The sequence below is a fragment of the Lampris incognitus genome, chromosome 1 (genome assembly GCF_029633865.1).
Source record: "Lampris incognitus isolate fLamInc1 chromosome 1, fLamInc1.hap2, whole genome shotgun sequence".
In the NCBI taxonomy this organism is placed as follows: Eukaryota; Metazoa; Chordata; class Actinopteri; order Lampriformes; family Lampridae; genus Lampris; species Lampris incognitus.
This window is the reverse complement of record NC_079211.1, coordinates 141,097,199-141,124,610: the sequence shown is the minus strand read 5'-3', so window position 1 is coordinate 141,124,610 and position 27,412 is coordinate 141,097,199. Positions and strand designations below refer to the sequence as shown.

General features: G+C 47.3%; 1 protein-coding gene across 3 annotated transcripts in view; it reads right to left on the bottom strand.

Annotated features, from left to right (window-relative positions):
* Positions 1-27,412, bottom strand: part of ttc28 (tetratricopeptide repeat domain 28) — a 273,284-nt gene that overhangs the window by 155,364 nt on the left and 90,508 nt on the right. The window contains exon 1 of one of the 3 annotated variants that reach the window (XM_056281630.1): positions 27,369-27,412. This exon is cut by the window's right edge and continues 670 nt beyond it. The exons of the other annotated variants lie outside the window; for them this stretch is intronic. Coding sequence (XP_056137605.1) covers positions 27,369-27,395 — 27 coding nt within the window. The 5' untranslated portion in view covers positions 27,396-27,412. The remainder of the gene's footprint in view (positions 1-27,368) is intronic. 3 annotated transcript variants of the gene reach the window in all.

Below are 27,412 nucleotides of genomic sequence, written 5' to 3'. Positions count from 1 at the left end.
AAACACATCGCCGAGCAGGAAAGAGAGCGGCAGGGAGGATGCACCGTCACCGTAAAAACTCATCCGCTCTATTTGTGCTGCAGAGTAGGGGGACACGCTAGCCAGGTCCAAATACAGGCTGGCCTATCAGTGTAGACTTTGTGTGAGCGATAGTGTGTCCACAAGGAGTGTAAGGGCTTGCAAAAATCTTGAGTATGTTCATATGTGTGTGTGTGTGAGTTTGCATTTGTGTGCATGCAGGAGTGTGCCTGTGGTGAAAGTGCATGTGTGTGTGTGTGTGTGTGTGTGCTTGTGCAGTTTGTGCTCGAGTCCCTGACTATGCCCATCACACATGCTGGCAGAGTCCTTTCGCTATAATCTTATTTAAACCCCCTTCACACACCATAATTCAATTCTCTCTTCTAGACAATGACCATGTCATCTTAATCTGGCAGGTAGATTATACTGCATCCCACACACGACTGCTAATGCCGAGGAAACGGCTTTGGCTATTGTATGCTCCTTCAAGGTTGGACGAGCCGCTATAGATTGCTTAGAGGATTGCCCTGCCACTCTTGTTTTTCCACCACTGGTTTCCTCAATCTCATCTGGAAAGTCTTTTCCCCTCTTTTTACCATTTGGGAATCCTGCTCATGTGCTCAGTGTGAGGAAATTACAGCATCGGGTCACCTCGGTACAATTTTAGAACCCCAACGAGTTACAGCTCTACATGCTTGCCATTCACCCAACTCATCTGTTTCCCCAATCAGGGTGACAGCTGCTGAATATTCATTTGCCCTCTTCACACAACAACCACAGCCACCAACGTGTCAGCCTCTCCTCACAGGGAGCCATCTTATTCTAACCATACAACAGACACAAGATCCACTGACCAAAAGACAGATCTAAACGCTTGCAGGTGCTGGGAGGAGGGGGGGATTGCATGGCTGGCAGAGTTAATGTCTGTCTTCTAAGCTACCGCTCCCATGAGAGGTATGTGGGTAGTCGAGCCAAAACAACAATATCAGTTAATAATCTGTATTTCTACAAAACCATCTTGTTCCGTGAATCAGATATAATTAGACATTTTAATTACTGTCAGTAATCAGCTGGAACACTGAAAGGAAATGAAAGCAGAGTAGCAGGTGTGAACATAATGGTTGTTTGGCTGTGAGGGCCTGATGACTCCCCATCAATTCTCACAAGCCCCCTAAATCGGATTAAAGCTAAACCATCCAACCATAACTGGGCCTATCAGTCCCCTTCCTACCTTAGCCACTGATCCTGCCTTGATCCACCCAGCAGGGCTCCTTAGACACTGGACACTGCAACCCCCCTATTGCCTTTATGTGTGTACGCAGGGTGTATCGCAGAAGCACGTCTACATGCATCTCTGCACAAACTGTCTGCACAACCCTGAATTTTCAGTTTCTACTATCGAAGGCTGAAAATATTAAAAGTGTGACAGAGGAATAAAATAATGTTAAATAAGGGCTGCATTAGAGTTAAAACCGGGGAAATCCGAAGATGGTCATCAAGTCATCATGTAAACTTTTAGCATTTCAAACAAGCTACTCGAAACTGTGACAAATCAGGCCATCAAGCCCTTGCTGGTTAGACCATAACTCAGTCCAAATACTGTGCCCTTTGCTTAGTAAGCCAGGGCCCCATGATGGGCAGTACACTAATGAACCCTGATGTGGGCCCATGTTACAGGATACATGGCAAGATGTTCATGAAAGGAGATACTTGATCAACTTTTGTCTACCATCTCCAAACATGGCAGGGATCCTCAAGACACAGTCCAACTAATGAAAAGCAGAGCTCCGGCGAGATTCCTGAGGGAAACGGCACAACAAACAAATAGACAGATAATTCCAGAGCAAACGAAGAAACCACACAACGAAAACAGCATTACAGCAGAACCACAAAGCTCTTGAATAATACAGTGGCTAGTGGAGCTCTCTCGTCAGTAAAAAGACAAAAACAGTTGGTGCAGACAGTCAATAAAGTGATTACATACTCTCTCATTATATGCAAGACCACAACAAGCAGCACTTTGAATCATTATTTTAGTGCTTCTCCGTCCATGAATAAAATATTGCAATAGTCACATCTGCTCTCTAATAATGCTCAATAGCAGCACTGGGGAAGTTGCTCGGCTCCATAACTTCATGGACTAAGGTTCTATATGGTCCAAGAACTAACTATGAAGTTGGGAATAGTAAATATGAGCAACAGTCCACCACAATGGAAACAGAGAAACCACTAGAGCTTAAGCAAAGCTGTCATCCACATAGCTACATGTGTTTGGCACTTCTTACCTTAGGCAGTGATCAAAATAGCTGTCTACTTTCATCTTTTCTGCATCAATTCTTCTAATGTAAGTTTGACTCTAGAGCAGAAGGTTCGTTACGCCCTTAGGCTATTCCTGGGGAGGTTCCCTCCTCCTCTGATCAGTCCCTTCCTGCCAGAGAGTAAAAGCGGCCGACTACCTCCCTTTGTGGATTGTCCAACAGGCCAGCCAAGAAGACTGAGGGCAGACGGGCCCAGACAGACATGCTTTTCTCCGGCTTTCTTCTCTCCCCTGACCAGACAGAATGCTCTCCAGCTGGACTAAGTTTCACCCCACTTCTCTTTATCTTCCCCTCTGCAGACAACAATTGTTTTGGGTGACACACCACTGGACTGTCTTCGCCGTGTGGATGTGAGTTTGAGTATTCCAAAGTGTTCACTACCTTCTAACCTCAGAGGAATCTGCTTGTGTATGTCTCTGCAGAATGAGTCTCTGTGTTCATGTCCCAATGGTGAGGTTCTCAGAACAATGCAGCCTGTGAGAGCCAGCACTGTAAAGTGGTCTGTGGTGGGACCAGGTGTCTCCCGAGTTGGTCCCAAAGGCCCTATGTCTCGATAATCTCCTGACATTACAACTCGCCTAACTGCATCTGAAGGAAGATCATATGGCAGCCGGGGTGGCAGACTCGATGCATGCGGCCTGTGTAGATTACATTGCACCATATAGAAGTCAAACATTCACTGCATCTTGGCATGTGCATGTTTTCCCAGACACTGTAGTCAAAATAACCAAATACACTAACAGATGTACAGTACAAAATAGACAAAATATTTTAGGATAGAAATCTATAGGGTCCTCAAAGACAAATCAAGAGCCTTGTACTGAGCATGGGGTGTGTTGTATAGAGACAAAGCTGGGCTATGTTTGGAAGGACATTGCTAAATATATCTTTCCCTTGCACCTCTTGGTCTGCATCTGATACCTCTTTGACTCTTACTGGATCCCAGTTGCACCCTTGTCACAATGAACCGAAAGACACAACGACAACAGCTGGCAACCGGCTACATTCCTGCACTTCCCACTGAGTACCAGCTAACAGGGTCCCCGAGCACCTAGCCATGTCAAAGGCACCGTTCAGACGCCACTAAATATTTAATTGGGACAAGTAAAAGGCAATCTTCTACATCCACTGGTATTAAACATTTATTACCTGGCTGGCATGATATCTAGTCAGCGGAAAAGTAGTCAAGAGAGATGCGCAATGGAAAGCTGGGGACATTTGTTCAGTCCTGGTGATGTAACACAAAGGCAAACACACCCTATATATGTATGTATGTATGTATGTATATATATATATATATATATATATATATTCCACCATATTAAGACATAGCTGCACAGACAAACACACATGTACAAAAACAAATACACAATTACCCACACTGTCAAAGGTTCACATTCATGGACATATACATCTCTGATGGTGGCTGACAAGGACACTGAATCCCATCAGTTAATGTTTTGGAGTGAGGTTAAAAGCAGGAGAGACCACCAAACAGGCACAACTGTCATTGTGAACAATCCTACCAAGGACAGAGAACTGAGAGAGCAAGCAGGGGAGGGGGAGGGGGGTCGGCAAAGTACTGCATACACCCTTTGAGATATAACACTGGGATCCACACAAAAATATGATCTTTTTTACAGTATCATCATTAGAATTTGATCGTTTTTCTATCTTTTTATAATTTTTCAAAAACTACAATGGGGGCAAACAACAAAAATAATGACACCAGGACTCGAAATGCTTTAGCTTGAGAATGAAAACAAAGATGGAAAACTTAACAATTCCAAGTACAGCGTCAGGATGACAAACTCAGCGCTCAGCTGCCTGGAAGTCCCCCTCACAGGGTTCATACAATTTTCCTCCAACCATAACCTTAAGTGAAATATGCCCATATGAGCCTCAGTGCCTACAAAACCCATTTACAGGGCTGCCAACCGTCATGCACTGAATGTGAAACAGATGCAACTGACCAACAGCGCACACTCCAACCCTCTTCCTCCTATTTCTCTCTTTGGACATCCAAATTACCTCAACTTGAAACAGCATCGGCAAGACAATGCCAGGGCCTCACTCTTGCAAACACTGACCCTCATTTGCACTCCCAACAGTTTGCCTGTAGAGCAGCGGTCCCCAACCACCGGGGCCACGGACCAGCACTGGGCCGCAAAGCATTTGCCACCAAGCCACAAGGAAATGATATGACTCGGGAAAAAAATTTAAATAAAATAAAAAAACCTGAATAACAAACATATATTATAGGATATTTGTGCAGTAATTACATTGAACTTGGCATGGTCTGTCTGTGCTGCCCCTTTCCTCATCATTTCCTGCCACGCCCACAACTGGATGAGGATCCTGATGTTGAACTTGAGCAATGCAATGCACGCGAGTTCATCAGTTGTTCATCACCAACTTACCTACTCGATGTGCGTGTTGCAACGAGCTAGCTGCCATGAAGCTAGCTAGCGAGTCTTGCCTAAAATGTGGCTTTACTGTGACCGATGATTCACATGTTGCAGGGAAACAAGCCCAGGGCTCCCACTGATTCAGTGATATTGGTGAGTTGCAATGTTTTTAATATGTTCATGCAAGAAAAATATGCCCCCCCCCCCAAACCAGTCTGCTAAGATATTGCCAATATTAAACCTGTCCACTGTGCAAAAAAGGGTTGGGGACCCCTGATATATAGGATGTGCTTGCTCACAGCATTTGAATGACATTTTCTGAGGTACATGTATCCTGAGCAAAGGTAACATTCAGGTCTGCCCAGGCCCTGGCTACTACGGTCAACTTGGTTATTTCAGTATTACTGTTACTCAGTACTGATGGAGAAAACCAGCAGGTAAGTAATCTAGCCAGCAACATGTTTTGTTTTGCTTTAATCAACAATATGACTCATGCCTACGTTAACTTGATAAAATCAAGGGTTCTCATTTTGTCTCTGTTCTTGAAAAGGTGCTTAAAGCAAACCCTTTCACAATAGAAAAAGATGCAAAAGTACAAGAGGAGGTTTTGGTTTGTTTGTTTTGGGGGTTTTTTTTGTTACTGTTTTTAACCACAGATCTAGAGGAACCACTGCCTTGTCAACTGAAGGCAAATTCAGCAAGTTCTTACTTGATTGGACTCAATTAATAAGTTGCATCCATGAAACTGTGTGTACCTGCTTAAATAACGTCTCTAGTTAAATTGTGATGGAGGCATTCTTAGAAGATTTAATACTTCCTTGTTTTCTTTGTTCCGGACGCATTTTACTTAATGCTGAACCACATTTAAAGAGTCGAGACTCTGAATGGAGAAAACACGTGAACTCATGTGAATCCATTTATTGATTTTTTTTTTTTTTTAACGGTATGAAGCAAATGCTGGAACAAAGCAAAATACCACCAGAGACTGCTGTGCTGTCAATATTGAGAAATTACTATGATATTGTATAATAGTTTGCCAATGCACTCCGCCATTTCGGACAGGAGAGCTTGGGTTCAGCTGAACTAGGTTTGTGGGCTCAGTTTATTTGAAGTGGGTTGGAAAGTCTCATCTCATCTCTCTGTGTGGGTTGCAATTACCGTGTGTATGAGCTTCTCATTATATGTGATTAGTGTCTGGATGCAAGTATATGGCCTGACTCAATATCTTCATGTGGTGGTGGGGTTCATACAGTCATGCACAGATACATTATCTCAGGCCAACAACATTCATCCCCTCCCAAGAATGTCACTTACAGTGCTGTCAATCAGTCACCCACTCCCACCCCACTACTACCTTCATGATCGGGGACTCCACAGTTCAAAACATCCATTTCGTAAAGTTGGCCATGTGTTGCTTTCCAGGAGCTACTAACCCTGACATCCTGGAGAAACTCCCAAGACTCCTGGATTTATTTCTGACAATTACTGGCAACAGCTGTGCGGCAAGCGCTAACTACTGGGCACAGTGGCCCAGTGGTTAGCACTGTCGCCTAACAGCAAGAAGGTTCTGGGTTTGAACCCCGGGGTTGTCCAACCTTGGGGGTCATCCCAGGTTGTCCTCTGTATGGAGTTTGCATGTTCTCCCCGTGTCTGCGGTGGGTTTTCTCCGGGTGCTCCAGTTTTCCCCACCATCAAAAAGATGTGCATGTTAGGGTTTGTACTCCTGTCTGTGCCCCTGACTGAGGCATGGCAAGACGAACTGGAGTTGGTCCCCGGGTGCTGCACGGCGGCTGCCCACTGCTCCTAGCTACACAGCTAGGATGGGTTAAATGCAGAAAAAGAATTTACCCCCACTGGGATTAATGAAGTAGTACAAAAAAAAATTATGAAAGCAACAGTCCATGTCAGCTCCAATGACACTGCCCATCAGCAGTCTGAGCTGACAACAGGTGATTTTATCCGTCTTTTTAATCTCCTCAGCAGTTGTGGAAAACCCACTTCCATTTCGAGCCCAATTCCTACATTGGGTGGTGGTGTGGGGCGTTTTAGCAGAATTCTCAGTCTGCATACCTGGCTACAGTCTGAGTATAGCACATAAAATTGGTTTGGTTCACAACTTTGACTTGTTCTGGGAGCGCCCCTCTCTGTACAGAAGAGGCGGTCTTCACCTGAACATGCTAGGTGGTGGCATGCTTGCTGCTAATTTGCAGTATGCTGTTCTATGCTCCACACGGGATTGTGCCTTCCTAAAACCTCTTTTTCCCCTTTGCCCACAACAATGGCTGTCGCATCCTTCGCTCACTCCAGCTGCCCCTTATGGTGACTGCACTGCTGTTCGACATCTTCCCATTCCTGACCATATTACCAACAAACATCCTTACCCTCACTGTCACCACAACAAACAACATGTGAAACAGTCCAACCTCTGTCCCCTTCCTCAGTCCTCACAACCTATCACAACGCAACGTCATCTGAAAAACACTTGTTCACTCAATAACAAAAGCCTCATTCTGAATGAATTTATAACTGGCGGTAACCTTGACTTCCTCTGCCTCACTGAAACCTGGCATAAACCCCTGGACTATTTCTCACTAAACCAGACCACACCCACAGGATTCACATACATTGATAAGCCTCATCTTGAGGGGCAGGGAAGTGGTGTTGCTGCTGTTCACATGAAGGACAACCAACATTTCCATTCTTACCGCTCATTCTTTCCAACACTTTGCCTTCAAACTCTCTGGTCCCACTCCCATGGTCACTGGCATTATCTACTGCCCCCCCCAAGCCAAACCCCTACTTTCTCTCTGACTTCTCTGATTTTCTGACCCAGCTATGTGCCATTTAATCTTCCGCTCTCCTCCTGGGTGATTTTACTATCCACATTGATGACACTGACTGTAACTCTGCCATAGAATTGCTGGGACCGCTACAAGCTTCAACTTCACACAACATATCAACTTCCCCACTCACAGCCGTGGTCACATCCTGGATTTGGTCTACTCCACTGGTCTCACAATACATCGACCCTCCAGCCTCAATCTCGATATCTCTGACCACCTGTTAATCACCATGGACATTGACATCCCTACCCCCATCCCAAAAGTCAAACGCATAATATCCTTCAGAAATCTCAAATCTATCACCCCTCAGCTCTTTCTGCCTCTCTTGCCAGTAAAATGTCTGCCCCCCCCCCCCGCTGTCATAATCCCTCTGATCTTGTCAATTATTATAATGACAGACTCTCCTGTCTTGATCAGCTGGCCCCCATTAAAACCAAAACAGTCTCGTTCACACACTCAGCTAGCTCCCTGGTATACTCCTGAACTCCATCAAATGAACTCCCTCCCGTAAGCGCCAGCTCGAAAGACTGCAAGAAAACTGTTTTAACTGTGTACCTCCAAGCCTACACACACTACCTTCAACAATACAAAGATGCTCTCACCACAGCCAGGTTCACCTACTACACACACCTTATACACTCTGGCTCCACCAAGCCCAGGGCTCTCTGGTCTAATAAACAAACTTCTCAAACCCAGTGACGACAGCTCCAATTCCTTCACAGTTAACAAGTGTAACTCTTTAATTTCCTTTTTCCAAACTAAAATTGACACCATCTACAGCAACCTGACCACCCTCCCTCCCTCTTCACCCACCCTTTAACCACACAGCCCTGTCAAAGTTCTCCCCTGTGTCGCCAAAGGAGCTGTCCAACCTTACAGTACGAATGAGAAGCTCCACTTCTGTTCTGGATCCCATCCCATCCAATTTTAATAATAATAATAATAATAATAATAATAAATCAAACTTATATAGTGCAAATTTGTAAAGGACTGTCTCCCAGTTATCTCCTCACTCATCACAGAAATCGTTAACTCCTCCTTAAGCTCCAGTTCAGTCCCCTATGTCACCCAAATCATCAAAAAACCTGGAATCAACCCTTATATCATTCCAGCCCATCATTCAAGCAATTTCCAGCCCGGTACTGCTCTTTCCTGGCTAAAGTCATATTTCACAAACAGACAACAGCTCATCAGCATCAACAACTGCACCTCTTTCACTGCTCCTCTGTCCCAAGCATCATCCTGGGTTCTGTGCCTGGTCCTCTCTTGTTCATCCTTCACATGCTCCCCCTTGGTAACATCGTATGTTGTCATGGTCTCCACTTCCACTATTACGCTGATGACGTCCAGCTCTACATCTCCACTAAATCCATCACCACCACAACTTACTGCAGTCTGACCAACTGCCCCACTGAAATTAAATCATGGATGTCAGCCAACGTCCTCAAACTAAATTGTAATAAATCTGACATGATCATCATCGGTCCCAAATCCCTTACCAAAACCACTCACAATTCCTGCCTCAACATCGATAACTCTACTCTGTCTCCCTCCCCACACATCTACAACCTCAGAATCCTTTGTGACAGCAACTTCTCCTTTAAAAACCACATCAATCAAATCATCAGAACTGCCTTTTTCCACTTAAAAACTCCACCTGTCTCCGCCCATCACTCTCCTCTGCTGTCAAAACTCTTGATCCATGCCTTCATCACATCCACAACTGACTACTGCAACAGAATTCTCTATGGCTCATCGTCCAAAGTCCAAAACAATCTCCAGTGCATCCAGAACTCTGCTGCTCGCCTAATCACTCACTCCCTCTCCTGTAACCACATCACCCCTGTCCTCTGGAAACTCCACTGGATCCCTATCCCGCAACGGATCCAATTCAGTCCTTCTCCTCACTCACAAAGCCCTCCATAACCAAGCCCTCTCCTACCTCACCGCCTGCTCCGCTACCACACTCCTTCCTGCAGCCTTTGCTCGTCCTCCTGTCTCCACCACACAGAACCATGCCTGGGGTGACAGAGCCTTCTCCATAGCTGCCCCCTCCCTCTGGAACCCCCCCCCCCGAAACACATCAGAGACAGCGCCGATCTGTCACGTTCGAATCATTAATTAACACTCACCTCTTCAGAATTGCTTTTAATGTGTGATTAATGTGTGTTGCATGTTTTTGGTGTGTTGATTTTATGTTTATTTTAACTTATGTAAAGCGTCTTTGAGTACCTTGAAAAGCACCCTATAAATAAATTGTATTATTATTATTACTATTATTATTATTATTATTATTAAAACCCAAGCACACACACCAGATACAGATGCAGATACTGGAGGTGACCCAGTGCAGCGATAGGCTAGGACGTGACCGGACTACAAATGGCGAGGTAAGAGTGATAATCCACCCACATCTGGCGGCCCTGCAATAAGTCAAAAACACACTACATGCACACACAACCATAAATAACCCCATCGAGACGGAGGCGCCCTCCCTCTGACCAGATTTAGAGGCATCATTTGACTAAATAATGAAAGCAGGTTGAAAACTTTGCTTTGGGGGGAAACAAATATAAATCATACATGTTCCACGTATTGAGTGACAGGCGAGGGGCGACCGAAGCCTGGGGAATTCAACATCCACGCGGTTCCCAATCCACCCGACTTAGAGGGACAAAAACTGAGACGGAGAAAAGCGACTGTAAATTTTTTTTTTTTTTTTACTGTATTTCTGTCTTTCTCTCTCTCTCCCCTTCCATCAATATGGGCACACACACACACACCCATTCATATATACACCCATTCATATATACAACCATGGAGGGTGAACAGAGCAGGTGTCCACTGAAGCACTCTTCTCGCACCCTTGGCACTGAGGCCTGAACATAATGATGAATTGAAAAAGAAAATTTTTTGGCCTATCCATCCAGGCTTACGTTCAAGCCGCTGCTCTCTGACACGACGCCACAGCGCATCGCATTTCTTTTTACTGGAGCCTCACCCCGAGCCTGCCAGCTCTGCGATGCCATGCGGCTGGATGACAAGAGAGGGGGGGGGGGACAAGGGGAAGTGGAAGGAGGAAGGGAGCGGAGCGTGTTTATGTATTCAAGAAGGAAACGCTTAACTATTCAGCTTGAGAAATAATGTGGTTCTTACACACCAGCGTGTCAGCAAAATCCCAATGAGGCTGAGGCGAGGAAAAAAGAAATATAATTCCTTTACTGCTGCATGATTATCAGACAAATGCACACAGGTGCAAAAAAAAAAAAGTGCTTAAAAGTGGGGACGGCGGACACCGTTGGAGAAACGGCGCCGGTGAAACGTTAGGGAGGATCTGCACGGTGTGGGTAAACACCCGCCGAGCACGGGTAAAGGGATTCTCGAGAAACCGGAATAAAACCCATCTAAGCTAACACGCGCACCCCTTCGCACATATACCTCCCAATCTCCCACACCGGAAGAGAGAGAGAGAGAGAGAGCGCGAGAGACAGGGACAGAGAGGAGAGAAATAAAGGCAGAACAGCAAGCTGAGAACAGTAGGAAATTCTCGCTTGGAAAAAAAAATAATAGATGTGGAAAGAGGATGGAGGCAGGAAAAATGTGCTCCCACGACAGACCGCTTGCTTCTATGCATAGCAAGAGTTTCCACTCAATCCCCCCCCCCTCTTATTTCCGCGCCATCCTGAAGATAACATCTCTCTCTCCCTCTCTCTCTCTCTCCTCCACAGGCATGATGAGGGTTGCATAAAATTAGCTGCTTGATAGGGGGAACGTGTCCGGGGGCAACACGGAGGACCTTGTTTCTACAGAGTCTCGACACACTGCTCGAGCCCGCCGTATCCCCAAGTAGCAACGCGCAACCAGACAGAGGCGGGAGAGCTCTGTTTAAAATAGCACCCCCCGCAGAGACCCCGCCAAAGCTGGGAACCGCTCACAAGAAAAAGCCGAGCGTAAAATCATCAATCCCTCTGTGAGATGTTCAGCATATTCAAACTGTCATGTAGATTCTTCACAAAGCCACCTATCTCACAGATGGTGTGTGTTTGTGTGTGCGTAAATGTGCTCTCGTCTGTATCTTCTTGTGTTATTTTTGTGCGAATTGGCGTGTCTATATAGTATTAAGTGTTTTCTGTCTTCGGGGGGAGGTTGGGGGGGGGGGGTCTGTCAAAAATGAAGGAACGTATTCTGCCCCTTGTAACCTTCATCCAACCTCTCTCAATTTTTCGTGAATACAGAAAAGTCAGAACCATAAAATGGCCCATCTCTGGTATCCCAGTCCAATTACGACTCGTCCCGCCAAGGCCTTTCTCTACATGGGCTGTCAAATTCTGATATGGAGGGCATTGAAGGTCGGTCCATCTACACGCTTAACCTCATTTCCCCAACACCAGGCGCTGCCTCTCCCAGAAGAGCCACTAGATTGGTGTCCATTTGAAAAGGGGGCTTTGCGTCGGGGTTGGGGTTGGGGTTGGGGTTGGGGGGGGTTTGGAGGATCAGAGCAGCCTCCGCACGGCCCGAAAAAGGAGCTTTGTGAAGCACGACTTCTGACTGCATTCGGCTATAATGGTTTTCAATTAACCGGGGGGGGGGGGGGGACGAGAACTAATCTGGGCCAGCACAGGAGAACCGGTCATGCAATATTCATGTACACAAACTAATGAAAGCCCAGATTAGCCTACATATTTACACGGGGTCGGCTCTGTGTCGTCCACGCACCAAAAGAACAGCGACACATCAGTCGAGAGAGACACGGGAAAAGAGGAAAACTGTACATATAGAGAGTGGGGAGAAAATTATAAAAGAAATAAAAGATCAGGAGAGAGAGAGAGAGAGAGAGAGAGAGAGAGAGAGAGAGAGAGAGAGAGAGAGAGAGAGAGAGAAATCAAGTGAACCAAAAAGAGAGGTCAATGGGACACTGGGAAGACCCTTATGGAACGGGAAATGGGATCATGAGATAAAGGAGTGAAGAAAGCGGGAGGAGGAACGACTTCTCAAAGAAGATTAAGGATCATCTGCATTTCGCCTTTTCATCTGCTTCCCCCTAATCATTCCTCTTTATAAGGCAGACACCACCCCCCCACCCCCAGTCAAGACGACACCGATCTGTATGAGTGATCTTGGCAAATTGGCCTACTGGAGGAGAGGGGATGCTCTTTTGCGTGAGGGAGGGGGGGGGGCTGTAGACAGAGGGGCTGTCTGAGACACAACAGAGACATAACTGTAATTGGCTGCTACCCCAGGGAGCTCCCCCCTCCCCGCAATCTCCCGAAAAAAAAGTGGCGCGTGGTGAAAATGGGACATAAGGGGTAAGGATGCCCCGGATGACAAAGAGCAACCCAACACAGCAAAACGCTTTGCGGTAAAAAAATAGCCCACGTACGTGCATCCAAAATTATGCAGGAAATTCGCCCTTAATGCGGAGCCATAAAAAAAGACCTACAGACTTCAAATCCGGAGAAAAGTGAGACTGGCTGGACGTAACAATTACAAAGCCTTAACATTTCATGTCAAACTAGTGGCTAATCGTGGGTTCAGTTTGAAAATATCCTTTGACCTATTGTCGAGGTCTCGGAATTCATTTTATGCTCCATGGAGATCTAATTTTATGCTTTTGCGGATTCACACATTCGCGGAATAATGGGAAAAGGCACAAATTCCTCCACTTGGAGAAGCGCCGAGCTCGGCGCGCTGCAGAACGCGTGGCGTTAACTGCCCGTTCCTCGGTTTCACTTCACCACCGGCGCACAGGGCGCTCGCACGCTTTCTACGTACGCCACCTTGACGGGGAGACGCCAACACGGGGAGGAAACAAAAGGATGATTCGAGAAACGTCTCAAACTCCTTTCTCGAGGACCCGGGGAGACTAATGAATTCACACTTCTACCAATGTGCTGGGCTAGCAGCTTCTTCCTCTCTCGTCTCTTGCCGGCTCCAACTTGCAGAAACCCAAGTGTGAGAAATGGGCCAATTTACAGCTACGGGCTGTTTCTTCCTAAGAGACACAGATATGGAGATGGAGTACAGAGGAGATACGGAGGTAGATAGAGATGACAGGACCGGGTTTAGACGGAGAGGCGAGGGGAGAAAAAAAATTAAGAAAGAGACAAAAGATGCAAAGAGACAAGCAAAGCAAGAAGTTAGGAGCGAAATGAGTGTCATCTCCGAGGGAAGACGGAAATGCTTGGATTGCAGTTTCACTCCTCGACGCGTCTCATGGAGGGAGGCTGGAGTTGAAGAGGGCTGCTTGATCTAACTCATCAGCTGCCATGACAAGAGCTGCCGAGAGATTCAACAAGCTGAAACAAAAGGGAACGTCAGCATAATAAAAAACTCACCCGCTTTATTAAAGTTTGAATAAAGGATGTAAAGAATTTGGACAAAGCAGACGGAACAAAGGATTGCGGGAGAAAGGAGAGAGAAGGAATATGTGAGGTACTCCACCATCTGTTCATAATTACGTCTTGGGTCTACACTGCAGCTACAATACTGTGTAGCCCATCATTTCCTAGAATAGTGCCATGGCTCAGTTATTCTGTGTGTGTAATCACACTGCTGCCATCATCCTTCTCTCCCATTACCAAAAGCATGGTGCACATTATGTCCTACCAGTAACGTCTCTCGGCTGTTGCCTAAAGAACGCCACAGGCCATGCAGAGGTGTTAGCCGAAGATGTAAAACCCGGGCGCCGTTCTGTGTGGACGAGTCATAACGGAGTATTTCGACTCCCAAACCAACGGCACGATGAAGTCGAGATATCGAAGCCACCGCTGGCGGGCGGCGTGGGTTCCATTTCTGCTCGGGTACAATATCGACTCGGGGGTCCTTCGACTACATATCACGTCATGGATTATGATCGAGTAAGCCCGAGCACATCCGGAGCAAGCCCGAGCACATTCGATAACTTGCCATTTGGCTGGTTTACCACTGGACTGTGAACATGGGCTCGGCTTTTTCATCGTAATCCCTAAATAGGTTGGTATTAATGTACACAAGCAGACTGTCATGATATAGCAGGGTTAGGGTTAGGGTTAGCTAGCTACTTTCTGATTATACTCGCTTGTTATGCTCAAACTCTCGCTAGAGTAAACATCACATTTCGCACATGCCCAGTTGACCGTTCTCTGCTTCGATGGGAACAACTCCTACCCAATCATAATGCGTGAAGTAGTGATGTCATCTGTGGTCGCAGGACCCCGAGCACATCCGGTAGGGCGAGCAGATCAAGTACTCACACCGGTTCAGGGGCCCGAGACAAAGCGTTCTGATTGCTATTGCATCCACATCTGTTGAGAGGAAATAAGACAGGGAGGCGGAGGTGGAGGAGGTGGGTGGGTGGGTGGAGAATCATCTCTAGCCTCTATACCCCGATCCCGTTCTCAAGGGACCGGTTACATTTTCATTTGATAGGAACCGAAAAACCACCATCTGTAATTAGATTACACATAGATAGATGGAGGGAGAGAGGATTTTTTTTAAATGAAGTTAATTAACTCAAACGATATTCTAATCAGGTTTCACAGCCCACCCCACCCACCCACCACCCACAAACATCCTCCAATCTGAATCCTCTCAAAAAATCCCCTGGGACTCGCCCTCATACAAGCCAAGCGGAGACGGGCACTCTAACGAGAACGTTTGACGCTAATTTTCCAAACAGGAAACCACTTAAAGACAAGCACTGATGGGGACAAGGAGGCCGGTGCATTAGTAGCTAATGAAGGAAAAAAAAAAACGGGAGTCACAAAAATACATATCGGATGAAAGGCAGAAGAAAATTTTGGGATCATGTGCACACTTCTGCCAAGGCAACACTTCCCACCGTCACAGGAAATGAGGCCGAAAAAGCCAAGCGAGTCTAGCATCACATGAGCGGGAGAGGGGGGGGGGGCAAGCGTCTCTGATAAAAGCCAGACAGGTGTCCCGGAATTAGTGTCACCCACCGGAATTTCAGTTTCCGTCCTCTCTGTCATCCTGCCAATCCACACGTCTGATGTGAAAAGACTGAAACGCCATTTACAAAAGGGGGGGGGGACGAGTGTGACCGTAAGCTTTCTGAGGAGGGGGCGGGGGGTGTGTGTGTGTGCTCCATCAGTGCCAACCTGATGAGCACATTTTATGTTGTACAAAATTTTTCATTAGCTTTGTGATGATTACCCATGAAGGGAAGAAAAAAAAAGTGGGATTTCAGACCACCTATATATCTCCCCGGCGGCAATCACACACAGACAGCTCACCCGGCCCAACGTCACAATTGTCGCTCATGCTTTCTCACCTTGATTGGAAATCTACTTCAAATGTCAAGTCATTTTTTTTTCTGAGTCGCTGAAAAACAAAATCAACGCTGAGTAAAAAAAAGAAGGAAAGAAAGGATGGACACTCCCAAGACAAAAGCAAGAAATTGCATGTCAGGGTAGCACGGTTTAACTCAGCAAGAGGATGCATTTCTCAGGGCCGCTGCTCTCTAAAAACACAACTCTTCAAATTACCTTCCCCGATACGCTTTCATGACGACACTGCTCCTTACTTTATTCACAAAGGGAAAACTGGCCTCATCCAGGAGCTATCTCCTGATCCATAATTCATTATGATGGCACGGGGGTCGTAAAAATGCCATCATATTTCACTCACCATACTTGCTTTCACGTTTTATTATATAATAATAAAATACAATACTGTTATATAGTATTATAATTTGCGTTGGATTTGTGTATGTGTGCACTGGAATGCTTAGGGTCAACCCCACAATAGGTGCTATACTTTAAGAATATGTTAAAAGTTATGGAAAGATTGCCTACCAACACGGGGATCGCCAGTTCGAATCCCCATGTTACCTCCGGCTTGGTCGGGCGTCCCTACAGACATGATTGGCTGTGTCTGCGGGTGGGAAGCCGGATGTGGGTATGTGTCCTGGTTGCTGCACTAGCGCCTCCTCCGGTTGGTCAGGGGCGCCTGTATGGGAGGGGGGGGGGAATAGCGTGATCCTCCCACGTGCTATGCCCCCCTGGCGAACCTCCTCACTGTCAGGTGAAAAGAAGCGGCTGGCGACTCCACACGTATGGGAGGAGGCATGTGGTGATCTGCAGCCCTCCCCGGATCGGCAGAGGGGGTGGAGCAGCGACCGGGGCGGCTCGGAAGGTAATTTGCCGGGTGCAATTTGAGAGAAGACGGGGGGGGGGGGTCCACACACACAAAAAAAAGTTATTGAAAAATTGTAAAAAAGGGCAATTTAATCATACATGAACCACATGTGCCCGCCGCCATTAACGAATGAGGTTGCTAATGCTAACAGCCTCATTTCACACAGGGAGCAAAATGACTGCAGCATGCAGGCTTCGTTTTCCTTAATGCTACAGCAAAAGTAGCATTAAGAAAAACTCGTATACCCTTTCTGAATCGTAAATCGATGAAGATTGTTGTGTTGTTATTCTATGTTAAGTACACTGTGAGAGCCACGAAACCGGAGTCAAATCCCATGTGCGTGCAGACTTACACGGCCAATAAAATCCGATTCTGACTGTAAATACATGAATGGGATAAAAGCCAGCAAGGCCAGCTCCTTACGCCGACTCTGTCAAAATGACAAATGGCGTCTGCAATCAACTGACAACGCTTCCAAAAAGTCTCTGCTAAGGCCACCCCTGCTGGTTCCCTGTGATTCCGCTTCCTGTCCACGCCATTTCCTCAGCAACACTGTCACCACAGCAGGAATACAGCAAAAGAAGACTGGCACCTCCAGCGAAGTGTCGGAAAGACACACTTCCAACTGCCGACCGACAAAGCAGCGCCCAGAATCGTCCACAGATTTGCCGAGAGAAGGATTAAGCAGATCTCAACGGCTCCTCCGGGACCAAGAGCACATACTGGCATATGGAGGGGCTGCTTGAATCTTCAAACACCTGCTCGCTCTCTCACTTAGACCCCCCACCCCCCAGAAAAAACCACTACTAGCGTTGAGCTTTTTCCTCCTCTCTGACAAACAATCCCGGCCTGCCATTTCACCGAGAGCGGAGCCATAGCAGACCCGGGTCCCCCGAGTGTGTGCTGGGAGAGCCACCATCACAGCAGCCTCGCAGGCTGCACCTGCTCTGCCCGAGGCGGTGCTCTATTAAACCAGCGGTACGATGCAGAGACTGGGGGAAGGAGGGACACGGAGCTGGGGGGGGGGTGGATCAGTTGGCATAAATGTCAACAGCTTAGCTCAAGCCAAATATAATGTACGTGGGGTCCTAATATGTATTCATAGACTTCCATGCAGATAGATATTGAGTTTGTGTACATTGCGAATGCAGAGCTATAAATAATATGATGTTCCCATTATCTGGCAGGAAATAAAAGGCCAGGGCATTCTGGTGGGTACATTTCTGTGCAGGTTTTAGTCGCGAGTCCTTGTAGGGACGTGGTTAGGAGAGGCGAATTGCACCGTCTAGACTAGCTGGAGAAGACAGCCTGGTCTATCTGCGATCAATGACGTGCCAAGGCACGGGTTAAATCACATGTCTGCAGAGCAATATAGACAATATCATCACGATAAACACAGGGAATTTTATGCGATATAAAGATATCTGCAGATTCCAATACAGATATGGAAAAATTCCATGTTTAAGAACCCAGCTGAAGTTCACCACGTCGAACTGTTTGGTAAAGTATCAATATCAAACCAAAACTAATGTTAAAATAATACTCCCTCAGATATTTCGGGTATCATTTTGAGAGATATTTTGAGTAACAGATTCTCATTATCATTATTTCCACAGCAACACTGTGTAGAGCAATATCTGCATTACACCCAGATACAGCATCATTGAAAGACCATATCCATCCATCCATCCATTAACCGAACCGCTTATCCTGCTCTCAGGGTGGCGGGAACCTATCCCAGCAGTCATTGGGCGGCAGGCGGGGAGACACCCTGGACAGGCTGCCAGACCATCACACAGGGCTGACATACAGGACGACCCCCAAGGTTGGACAACCCCGGGGCTCGAACCCAGGACCTTCTTGCTGTGAGGCGGCCGCGCTAACCACCGTGCCGCCCAGCCCATAAACCGTAATATTAAATAGGTTCCCAGCCCCAAATCACGCACCCAAATGCTGGACAGCACGACTATGTTAAACTCACATCTATCTCAAGGGCACTGCTACAAAACTAGACATTAGCTAACGGTGACAAACAGTGTTGGAGTCCTGCACATATCCATCCATGTTAAGGCCGCACTCAGCACCTTGAGGCTGCACTATATGCATCAGCTACACCTATGCTACCCACCAGCTTCAGCATACATACTCTTCTGTCAAACACACACCCACACGTGTATGGCTGGCAAGCGCCGCCGCCGCCGCAGCGGAAACCACACCACGCGTCTGTGACTGGACAAGACGGGACGGCGGCATTCTTCACGCGGAGGCAAAGAGGAGGGGGACAACATCACATTCCCGCATGCAATCTGTGTGGCTAATTTCACACCTGAAGCGTTACACCAACTGTTGTGTGTCAAGTTACGGTCTTCTGTTCCACTGAGTGGTTGTGTGTGTTTTTGTTTCTTTTATTTTACAACCTCAATTGAAGCAGCTTCGGTGAGCGAAGGCGCTCGTTTTCAACCGCAGATGGACTGCGCGGCATTCCTAACGCCGAACCCGGTTCTGTTCGGCACCGTGACACCGCTTAGCCTCGCCCAGACTGGTGGCGAAGGAGCCGAGCACATTTTGCACGGCTACGAGCGGTGTCTGGCGGGTTCCCGTGCAGCCGAGACCCAGCAGCGGTTCCGACTCGTCTATATTTAAACGGCTCAAGGCGTCCGCAGCGTAGTAATTGGAGCCCTCGCCAGGCCGGGGAACAATATTTGCTTTAATGTGGCCCCTGACCCCAGTCATAGGGATGGGGATGAAATGAGAGGAGCGGAGGAGGAGGAGGAGGGAGGAGGGGGGATAAAAGAGCTGAAAGAGAGCGAGAGGGAGAAAATACCAGCCTGTTATCTCAGACGGATGATAAGAGCGTGCGGTTGCCATCGATCCCTTCCTGAACGCATCGCTCCGGTTTGGAGCCCGACACCTTGTCTGACACGACTGTAAACAGGCGTTTTTAAGATGCACAAAATGCACACGCGAGCACATAGAGACGCGCCGCAACACCGACACAATCACAAATCTTCCACATCGTTTTTCATAGCTCCTTTCGAGCAAGCTGGCAGGGCAATTTATTGCGGTTGGGGGGGCATTTTGGTGGGAGTCATATCCGACAACATAGAGTATAGAAACAAATAAATCCACCATCATTTTTTTGGGGGGGGGGGGGGCTTCTGCACATAACAAGCCAAACAGTGCAGACATGCAGGAGGAGTAAAACGAAAGATACCGCCGAGGGGGTTGGACACCTAGTACTTGCATAGCAGGGGCAAGAGAGGAGGCAAGGGGGAGGTGGAGACAGCAGTATAAGTGGCTATGACTTTATTAGGAGACAACACAACCTCTAGTTAAATATATGAAATCTATGAGGCATGAGATCATTAGAGACTGTGAAGCATGAGAGTGTGTGTGTGTGGGGGGGTCGTCACTGTAGTCCTCATTACTGAGTCTACCTCTGCCTGCCTGTCAGTCTTCACCTGTCTGTCTACCTGCCTTGTTAGGAGCGCGGGTATCACGGCTCCCCTTTGGGAGATGGGCCCCGCGGAGGATACACAACTTGTGTACCAACACAACGCCCGAGCCTCCCCGCGCCACAACTCTCAACGGCTCTAACAGATGACTGACAAAAGTTTCCCCCCAGTATAAACTCTAAATAAATAAACCCTAATCTGCAACAGGGAACAACAGCCAAACCGAGTCCTCGCGATGGAAACCCTCGGCGGGTCCTCCTCGGTGAATTTCTCTTCCCTCTCTGCAAGCTTTTACGGCCTGCGGTAAATATCGGGGGTTTTTTTCTCTTTCTGCCGTAACCACATTTAGTGTGGAAGGAAGAGTATGAAGAGACAGGGCCAGGTAGGCGAGAGTGGTGATGAGGAAAACCAAAACAATCTGCTCTGGGCTCGGCTGCTGCTGTCTGCCAACCCCCCCCCCCCAGAGGAGTCCTCTGCATAGGCCATCTGTGTGTGTGTGTGTCTGTCTGGTCTTCTCTTTCTCTCTCCAACTGTAAACATACCGAAGCAAAGCAAACCCCACATATTTCAAGCAACGAGGCAAGAGGCCACGCTCGGGGTAAATTCATTTACGTCTCCGCTGCACCGAGCGATTTTATCTGAGCGGGTCCGTGCGACAAAGATTTAGAGGTTAATTGTCTCAGCTTTTTCCCCTCGATAGTCAATGTCTACCGCGACAGAGAAGATACTGTCCACTCAGGTTCCAGCGCAGAGCATCTCCTCCAAGAGATGGAAAGTAATGCCAAGCCCAGCCACATAAAGGCCACAGCTAAGCTCATGGACACACTCCTGGAAAATTGAGCCTTCAAAAGAATGGCTCATGAATCCCATCTCTTGACAAAAGAGGGGACGGAATTAGCGGGATTTAGCGGCATCGCTACGAGGCAGGGTGGTATTAGTGGTGTTCTTCATGTCTGGATCCTGGCTGGAACGCAGGCCCCACTTCAGGGACACACTAGCAGTTGCATGTCTGTCACAGCACTCGGTGTTGGGCAGGATGGAGACAGCTGCAGGGCCTGAAAGTCTGAGCTGATACTAGGCCTGACCCACTGGAACCGCTCCAGCGTGGAGTTATGGAGGAATGTGGAACTGCGGTTTTGGCAGCCGTATCCACGATAAACATTGTGAAACAGAATAAAGTATGCATGTTTTTCGGGCCATATGGTCGAGGAAATACTGCTGGGATAAATGGATGTGTCTCTGACGCTGTCGACAGCACTCATTCAAAGCTTGTTTTAGCCAGCATACAGTATGAAACACTAGCTCTATATGGTAGTGGCGTGCCCGAAGAGCAGCGGCTTAACCGCCAGAACTGAACGGGTCCTAAGAACAACAGGGGGCTTTTTTTCCCCCTCGCTTCAGAGCACAGGGAAATGTGCTCCTTTTGAAGTGGCCCCACGCACCCGGATGGTGTTAGCCCCTGTGGAGGCACCCAGTGGCAGGCACCTCCAGGACCCCTCAAGACCAGCAGACCACACCCTGGAACGATGACCTCAATAAACCCGCACACAGTTACATTCCCTCGAACAGGCGCACGGGGGGGGGGGGGGGGATATGTGAAAGCTGCATCAAATCAGAAATGAGTGCTCTGCGGCTTGGAGAAAACATTGCAAATGCACTATTCTACACATAAATCAATCTTTCCGTTTACCGCTCGCTATTCAAAAAAAAAAAATCTATTTCCACATGCATGGTGAAATGTGCAGGACCTGGGAATGAGGATTAATGAGATCAGAATGGCCCAGTCACCATCGTTTCTATTGTTTCCGCGGCCGTATCTTGACAGTAGATTCCCCTCGTGTGCCTTAACGGGCAAAGGCCCCACGGCTTAGGAGTGCCGCAGACCACTGCGTCACACTAAGGGCAAGGGGGCGCCTTGCACTCTGCGGAGCTCCCCTCTCTCTCTCTCTCTCCTCCATCTCTGTCCGGCACTCCCGATGGGAGGTGGCAGAGTGGGATTAACTAAGCGGGTACAGCACATAAATTTCAGCTCGGGTGCTGAGTCGCTGTTCCCTCCACCAGCGCCGCGCCGCTCCCCCCGCACACCTACTTACCTCCCTTCGCGGGGAGGCGGGGGAGGCGGAGGGGTGGCCACGCAGCCGCATCCCGCTCCGTTCAGCACACTGGGCCGTAAATACTGCGCAGCATCAGGGACAGCAGGTGCTATCGCTCCCTATCATTAATTATCCCCGCCGCATCACTCTGGGGCCCTCTTACTCCTCAACTCCAAATCTCTATCTCCTGACCCATCCTTCTTATTTTCCAGCCCCCCCACCGTTTCCCCACGTCCTCCCGCTCTCACTCCATTCCATCCATCTTCAGTTCTATCAGTGTCTATGGCTCTGCGGTAATTCAATTTCTTCTCCTCAGCTGCCCCACCCCATCTCCTTCCTTATTCCGCGCGCCCTTAAAACCGATCTCCCATTCATTTGTCCCCTGATGTGTCTCAATCCCTGTCCAGCGTCCCCAACTTCTCCCGAGTGATTCTTTCCCCCCGCTGACAGCCTCGCCCGCTCTCGCCTCTCCTCTTGATGTGTGTCCTCCGGCGCTTCTCCTCACATTCTGACGGGTTTCCCCCTGCTGTAAATGTATTCCAAAAGTGCCGGGGCTGCTGCCAGCCAGGGGGGACGTCACAGGGACTGATGGAGCGCTGGAGGGAGCGATAGCCCTTACTCCCCCCCCAACAGAGATCTCATAAATAATACCGAATCAAAGGAGAAAAGCCACATGAGAAACTCCCTGAGGTTAGGAGGTGATGAGCATGGTCAGAGATGTAAGAGTGCACCTGCTGGTAATAAAAACCTGAGCTCCGAGTGAGGGCTGAATGTCCTCCGGCCACAAAAAGAGGGACAGTGCACTCTGTCCCATTTGGAAACAGGTGAGGAGGCTTTAAGTCAACTGCGAGGGACCTGAGGGAATATTTGGCATGACTACAAGGACAAATATTCCCTTCCTCCAGTCGCAAGCCTTGCTGCCATATGCCTGACCATGAACTCTAGCTGCAGAAACCACTTTCTGAAACTAAGACCGCCGAATAGGGCTGCCCTTTTTTATTTATTTTTGTTAACATTCGAAGCTTCTATTGAGGTTTTCGAATGAAGCTTATAATGTCTGTCATCACATTTTATGACGTCCAAAAAAAAAATCCTCGAACAAAATCCCCAATTTGAATAAGTGATTCGTTGGATTAGAGTTAGTCTTTATTAAAGCAACCGTCTTTAAATGAATGTAACTCGTCAGTTTCATCAACATCAATACATGTAGGCTAATCCAATGGGGGCCTAAAATAATGATGAAATAATAATCGCACCCTTAGGCCTATAGCAGCATTATGCTATGGTAGAAATGGCATCATCATCATCATCATCATCATCAATCTTACAATGCGTCTAAACCGGGGATTTCTTCGACATCGTTCTACAGTCGTTGTAGGTATGAAAGCGATGGTGTCTTGATGAAGCGCCGAGCACAAAGCAAATACAGATATCTGCAACCATGCAGAAATACCCCGTCGGTTTAAACAGAACTTATACACGTGCATTAGCATTCGAATTTCAACGTTATGAAACGAAGCCTCGAAGCTTCGAACTATTCGGTACAGCCCTACCGCGGAGCACATCTACACGGCGAGGCGGACCTCTCTTTCTAGAGATAGCATGGGATCGATAATGTCACGGGAAGGAGTCTAAACCCAAGCGTAGTCGCAGAGGTGAAACGCGGACCCACAAAAGCTGCACTTTTCTTTTGTACTTTTTTCCCTACATGAAATTGATAATCGGGGACAAAATCACAACACACTCACATGAGTGTAAAACCATACGAGAACTTGCCAAGTAGTGAGGTTCCGCCATTCGCGGCCAAGTCACATTGAAACTATTTGCACACACATCCGCGTAAATACAAACAAAGACGCACACACACATGCATGCACGCACACACACACACACACAAACACACACACCCTTCAGTTTACAAAGTGTCTGGAAACAAATAGAAATGTGCAAATATTCAAGATGCATTCCAAAGGATCCTCATACTGTGAACGCACCCTGGAGGGGATTCTCGCCGACTGCTTTCTATAATTTCCCAGCAGTTTCAGGCCCGCTGCCATTTCTGACTGCCATGTCTGATTAGCTGACTTAGTTTCCTTACAAGACAGGTGCTGTTATTTTGCTAAGTTTGTCCTCCGACAAAGCAAGGAGGGCCGGAGTGTCAGTGCACCCACGCTGTTTGTACATTTATTTACAGCCGCTGTTGCTGAAGCCACATTAGCGCTCCTTAGCGCCACAAACCTACAAACCCCACAGCGTTTTCCTTTAGGAGGACAGTGGACTCACTGTGGCTAGCAAGCCAGTAATATTTGCCCCCCCCTTCCTGTTGCTTTTGGCTGGGAGGCCCTTCAGCAAACCTATCGCCACAGGATGAATTGATCATCACCGGGAAGACCGTCTTATCAGGCCTGCATCAGAGTCCCGAATCACTGTAGTCCCAAGCCTACCCCTCCGCATCTTACCGTTGTGTAATGGAAACTCGCTCCTAATCAGCTCAGGTTTTCAAAACATCTCCAAAATGTAAGCGGGAGCAAAATAATTACATAAATCCTCTGGAGGGGGGGGGGGATCTCTTGTAGAGATAGGCTATCTGCCACAAACAGTAAAGGAGTGGCTCTCTCTTACTCTTTAACATGAGAGATATGGAATTTAAACTTGTCAGTGTAATCCATTATGAAGAGGCGGAGTGGACACTTGGCCTGAATCAATACAACCCTCCTACACTCGCCTATCGATCTCTATTGAACTACAAACACAGTAAAGGGACAGATTGAAATGCAGATACACAATAGGTGAGAAGGGAAAAACTCAAGGACCTTTAGAGTCTTTAGTGAGTGTGTCTTTGTGTGTGTGTGTGCATGTGGTTTGCAAAGAGAGCACTCTACAAAAAAAACAAAACAACAACCCTGGAGTGGGACAATGCTGCATTTTTACGCCATTGTCCTGCCTGCTGTGCAATGCCTTAGTCAGGAGATTCACTTGGCACTGTACCAGAGGACAGGGTGAAGGGACAATGCCACACGCACAAACAAACACACAGAATCAGAACCGCGAATACACAGAGGCCTAACACAGACGCACAAACATATCAAATATTAGAATTACACTAGAAATGATCAATTTGGGAGAGGCAGAATGTGCCACGTAATTGTGCATGCATGTATGTGTCACCAAACATAGCTAACTGTTAACTCAATCATCATCATCAGGAAAAACAAGAGCAGCATTCCACCCTGATGTAAAAGACACCACAGTCTGCCACCTTATAATGTCTTCATTAACACCACTGATGAAAATAAAAGGGCTATGTTTATTTCCACCTTATCATCGTGTTAAGCCACTGGATGCCCACATTTCCTCTGGGACCAATCACGTATCTATCTATCTAATCTATCTATCTATCTATCTAATCTATTTTCAGGTTGAGCAAGTTTTCTCCAATGTGACTGGGAATGAATTCCTGCATTGAGTAGAGGCTTTTAGTCCTCAAAGGAGGGGGAAGGTCTCACGGATGATTCTAGCAGATATGCTGCACAGCTGCTGAAATGATCAGGGCATGCACACATCTTTTATTTTGTCTTGGTAATTCTATAACAAGACGCCTGGTTCTGAAAAAAGTCCCTTTCATCATCATCATCAGTGAATTATTCAGGTTGAGATTATCCTCATTAATGGTACATGATTCAGAACAAACTGCTGATGGAGGTGAATCTAGGCAACAAAAAAAAAACAAAAAAGATATGATTTGGGTTACTAATTAAGGCAAATCATACCACAATAGGACTCAACTATTAGGGTACTTGCTGTCAGTAGAAAATGGCAATGCCATCACATCACCGCTCAGCTGACTTCAGAATAACTTCTGCTGTGATGTTATGCTACTGCTGAATGAGGTCTGGTAAGGTAAACAAGAAACGTGGGATGGAGAAGACAACTGAATTCATCAATACTTCAGTTATTCTCATGATAGCCCATAGCTGTTGAGAGCGTCTTGTAAGACAAGCGCCCCCTGCTGGTAAGAATCCTAACCATAGCACCTCTTGTGCATTTTAGAGGCTTTTTTGAATTCCATGATGTTCTGACATTTTTCCATTTGGTAATGATTGAGGGCAATGAAAGTAAAACTGTAAAAGATTTGAGATTAAACTACAAATTCCGTTCTAGCAAAGATGATTAACTAGGCCTGCAGCCAAGTCCTCTTAAAACAGGCTGAAAGCAGCCATCTATTCCGACTTTTGACTGAGGATAGGAGGAGGAGGAGGCGGCGGGCGGGGTGGGGGGGGGAGTACATATTTTACCCATTATATGAGAGTTAATCCATTGACAGACGCGCGCGTTGCACAACGGACACCAGTTTATCGTGAAACTTCTCTGTGAAACATCTGTGTTGGACGTCACGTCAGGGTGTCCGAGGTTATTCTAGGAGCTGTGCCTGTTGTCAAGACACAGGACTGAAAAACCGGGCTGTCCGAAAACGCACAACAGCCACTCAAGAACAACGTCCGCTGTCATGGCAATAATGTAGGTCCCCTATACACGTTATACTAACAAGGAAAACCTACACAGACTTGCACAACCGATCATAATCGACAAAATGCCAGCATGTTTTAAGTCCCCGAGGCGAAGTCTGCCTCCTCTGATTTTATATATATATATATATATATATGGACTGGCATGTGTCGAGAGCATCCACGCTGAGCATGCATGCAGTTTAAAGCCGAGTCTACGCTGCACAACTGCTGAAGTCATCGTGCGAACATCTGCTTGAACAGTCATTTTGCAGAGGGCGAATAGTGGAGAGAGAGAGCAGAAATACGGAAAGGTTATGGGGCCGTGTAAGTGAAAAAAGGGGATATGAACTTTCGTTTCTTCATAAATCCCCGAGCCCATCGCTAGTTGCCGTTACCATGCAGGTCCCGTTATTTCGCAGCCGCAGACGGAACGCAAGGCGAGGAGACCAATCAGCCTGTGAAAACGACCCAGCCCCTCACCAACTTCTACCAAAGAAACGCTCCCCCCCCCTTCTCTCTTGTTTTGTTTTGTGTTTTTCTTTTTTCTTTCTTTAAATAACCACGATCGAGAAATCAGACACACTCACCTTCTTCCGGGGCTGCCATTTCATCATATTTGTACACCAAAAAT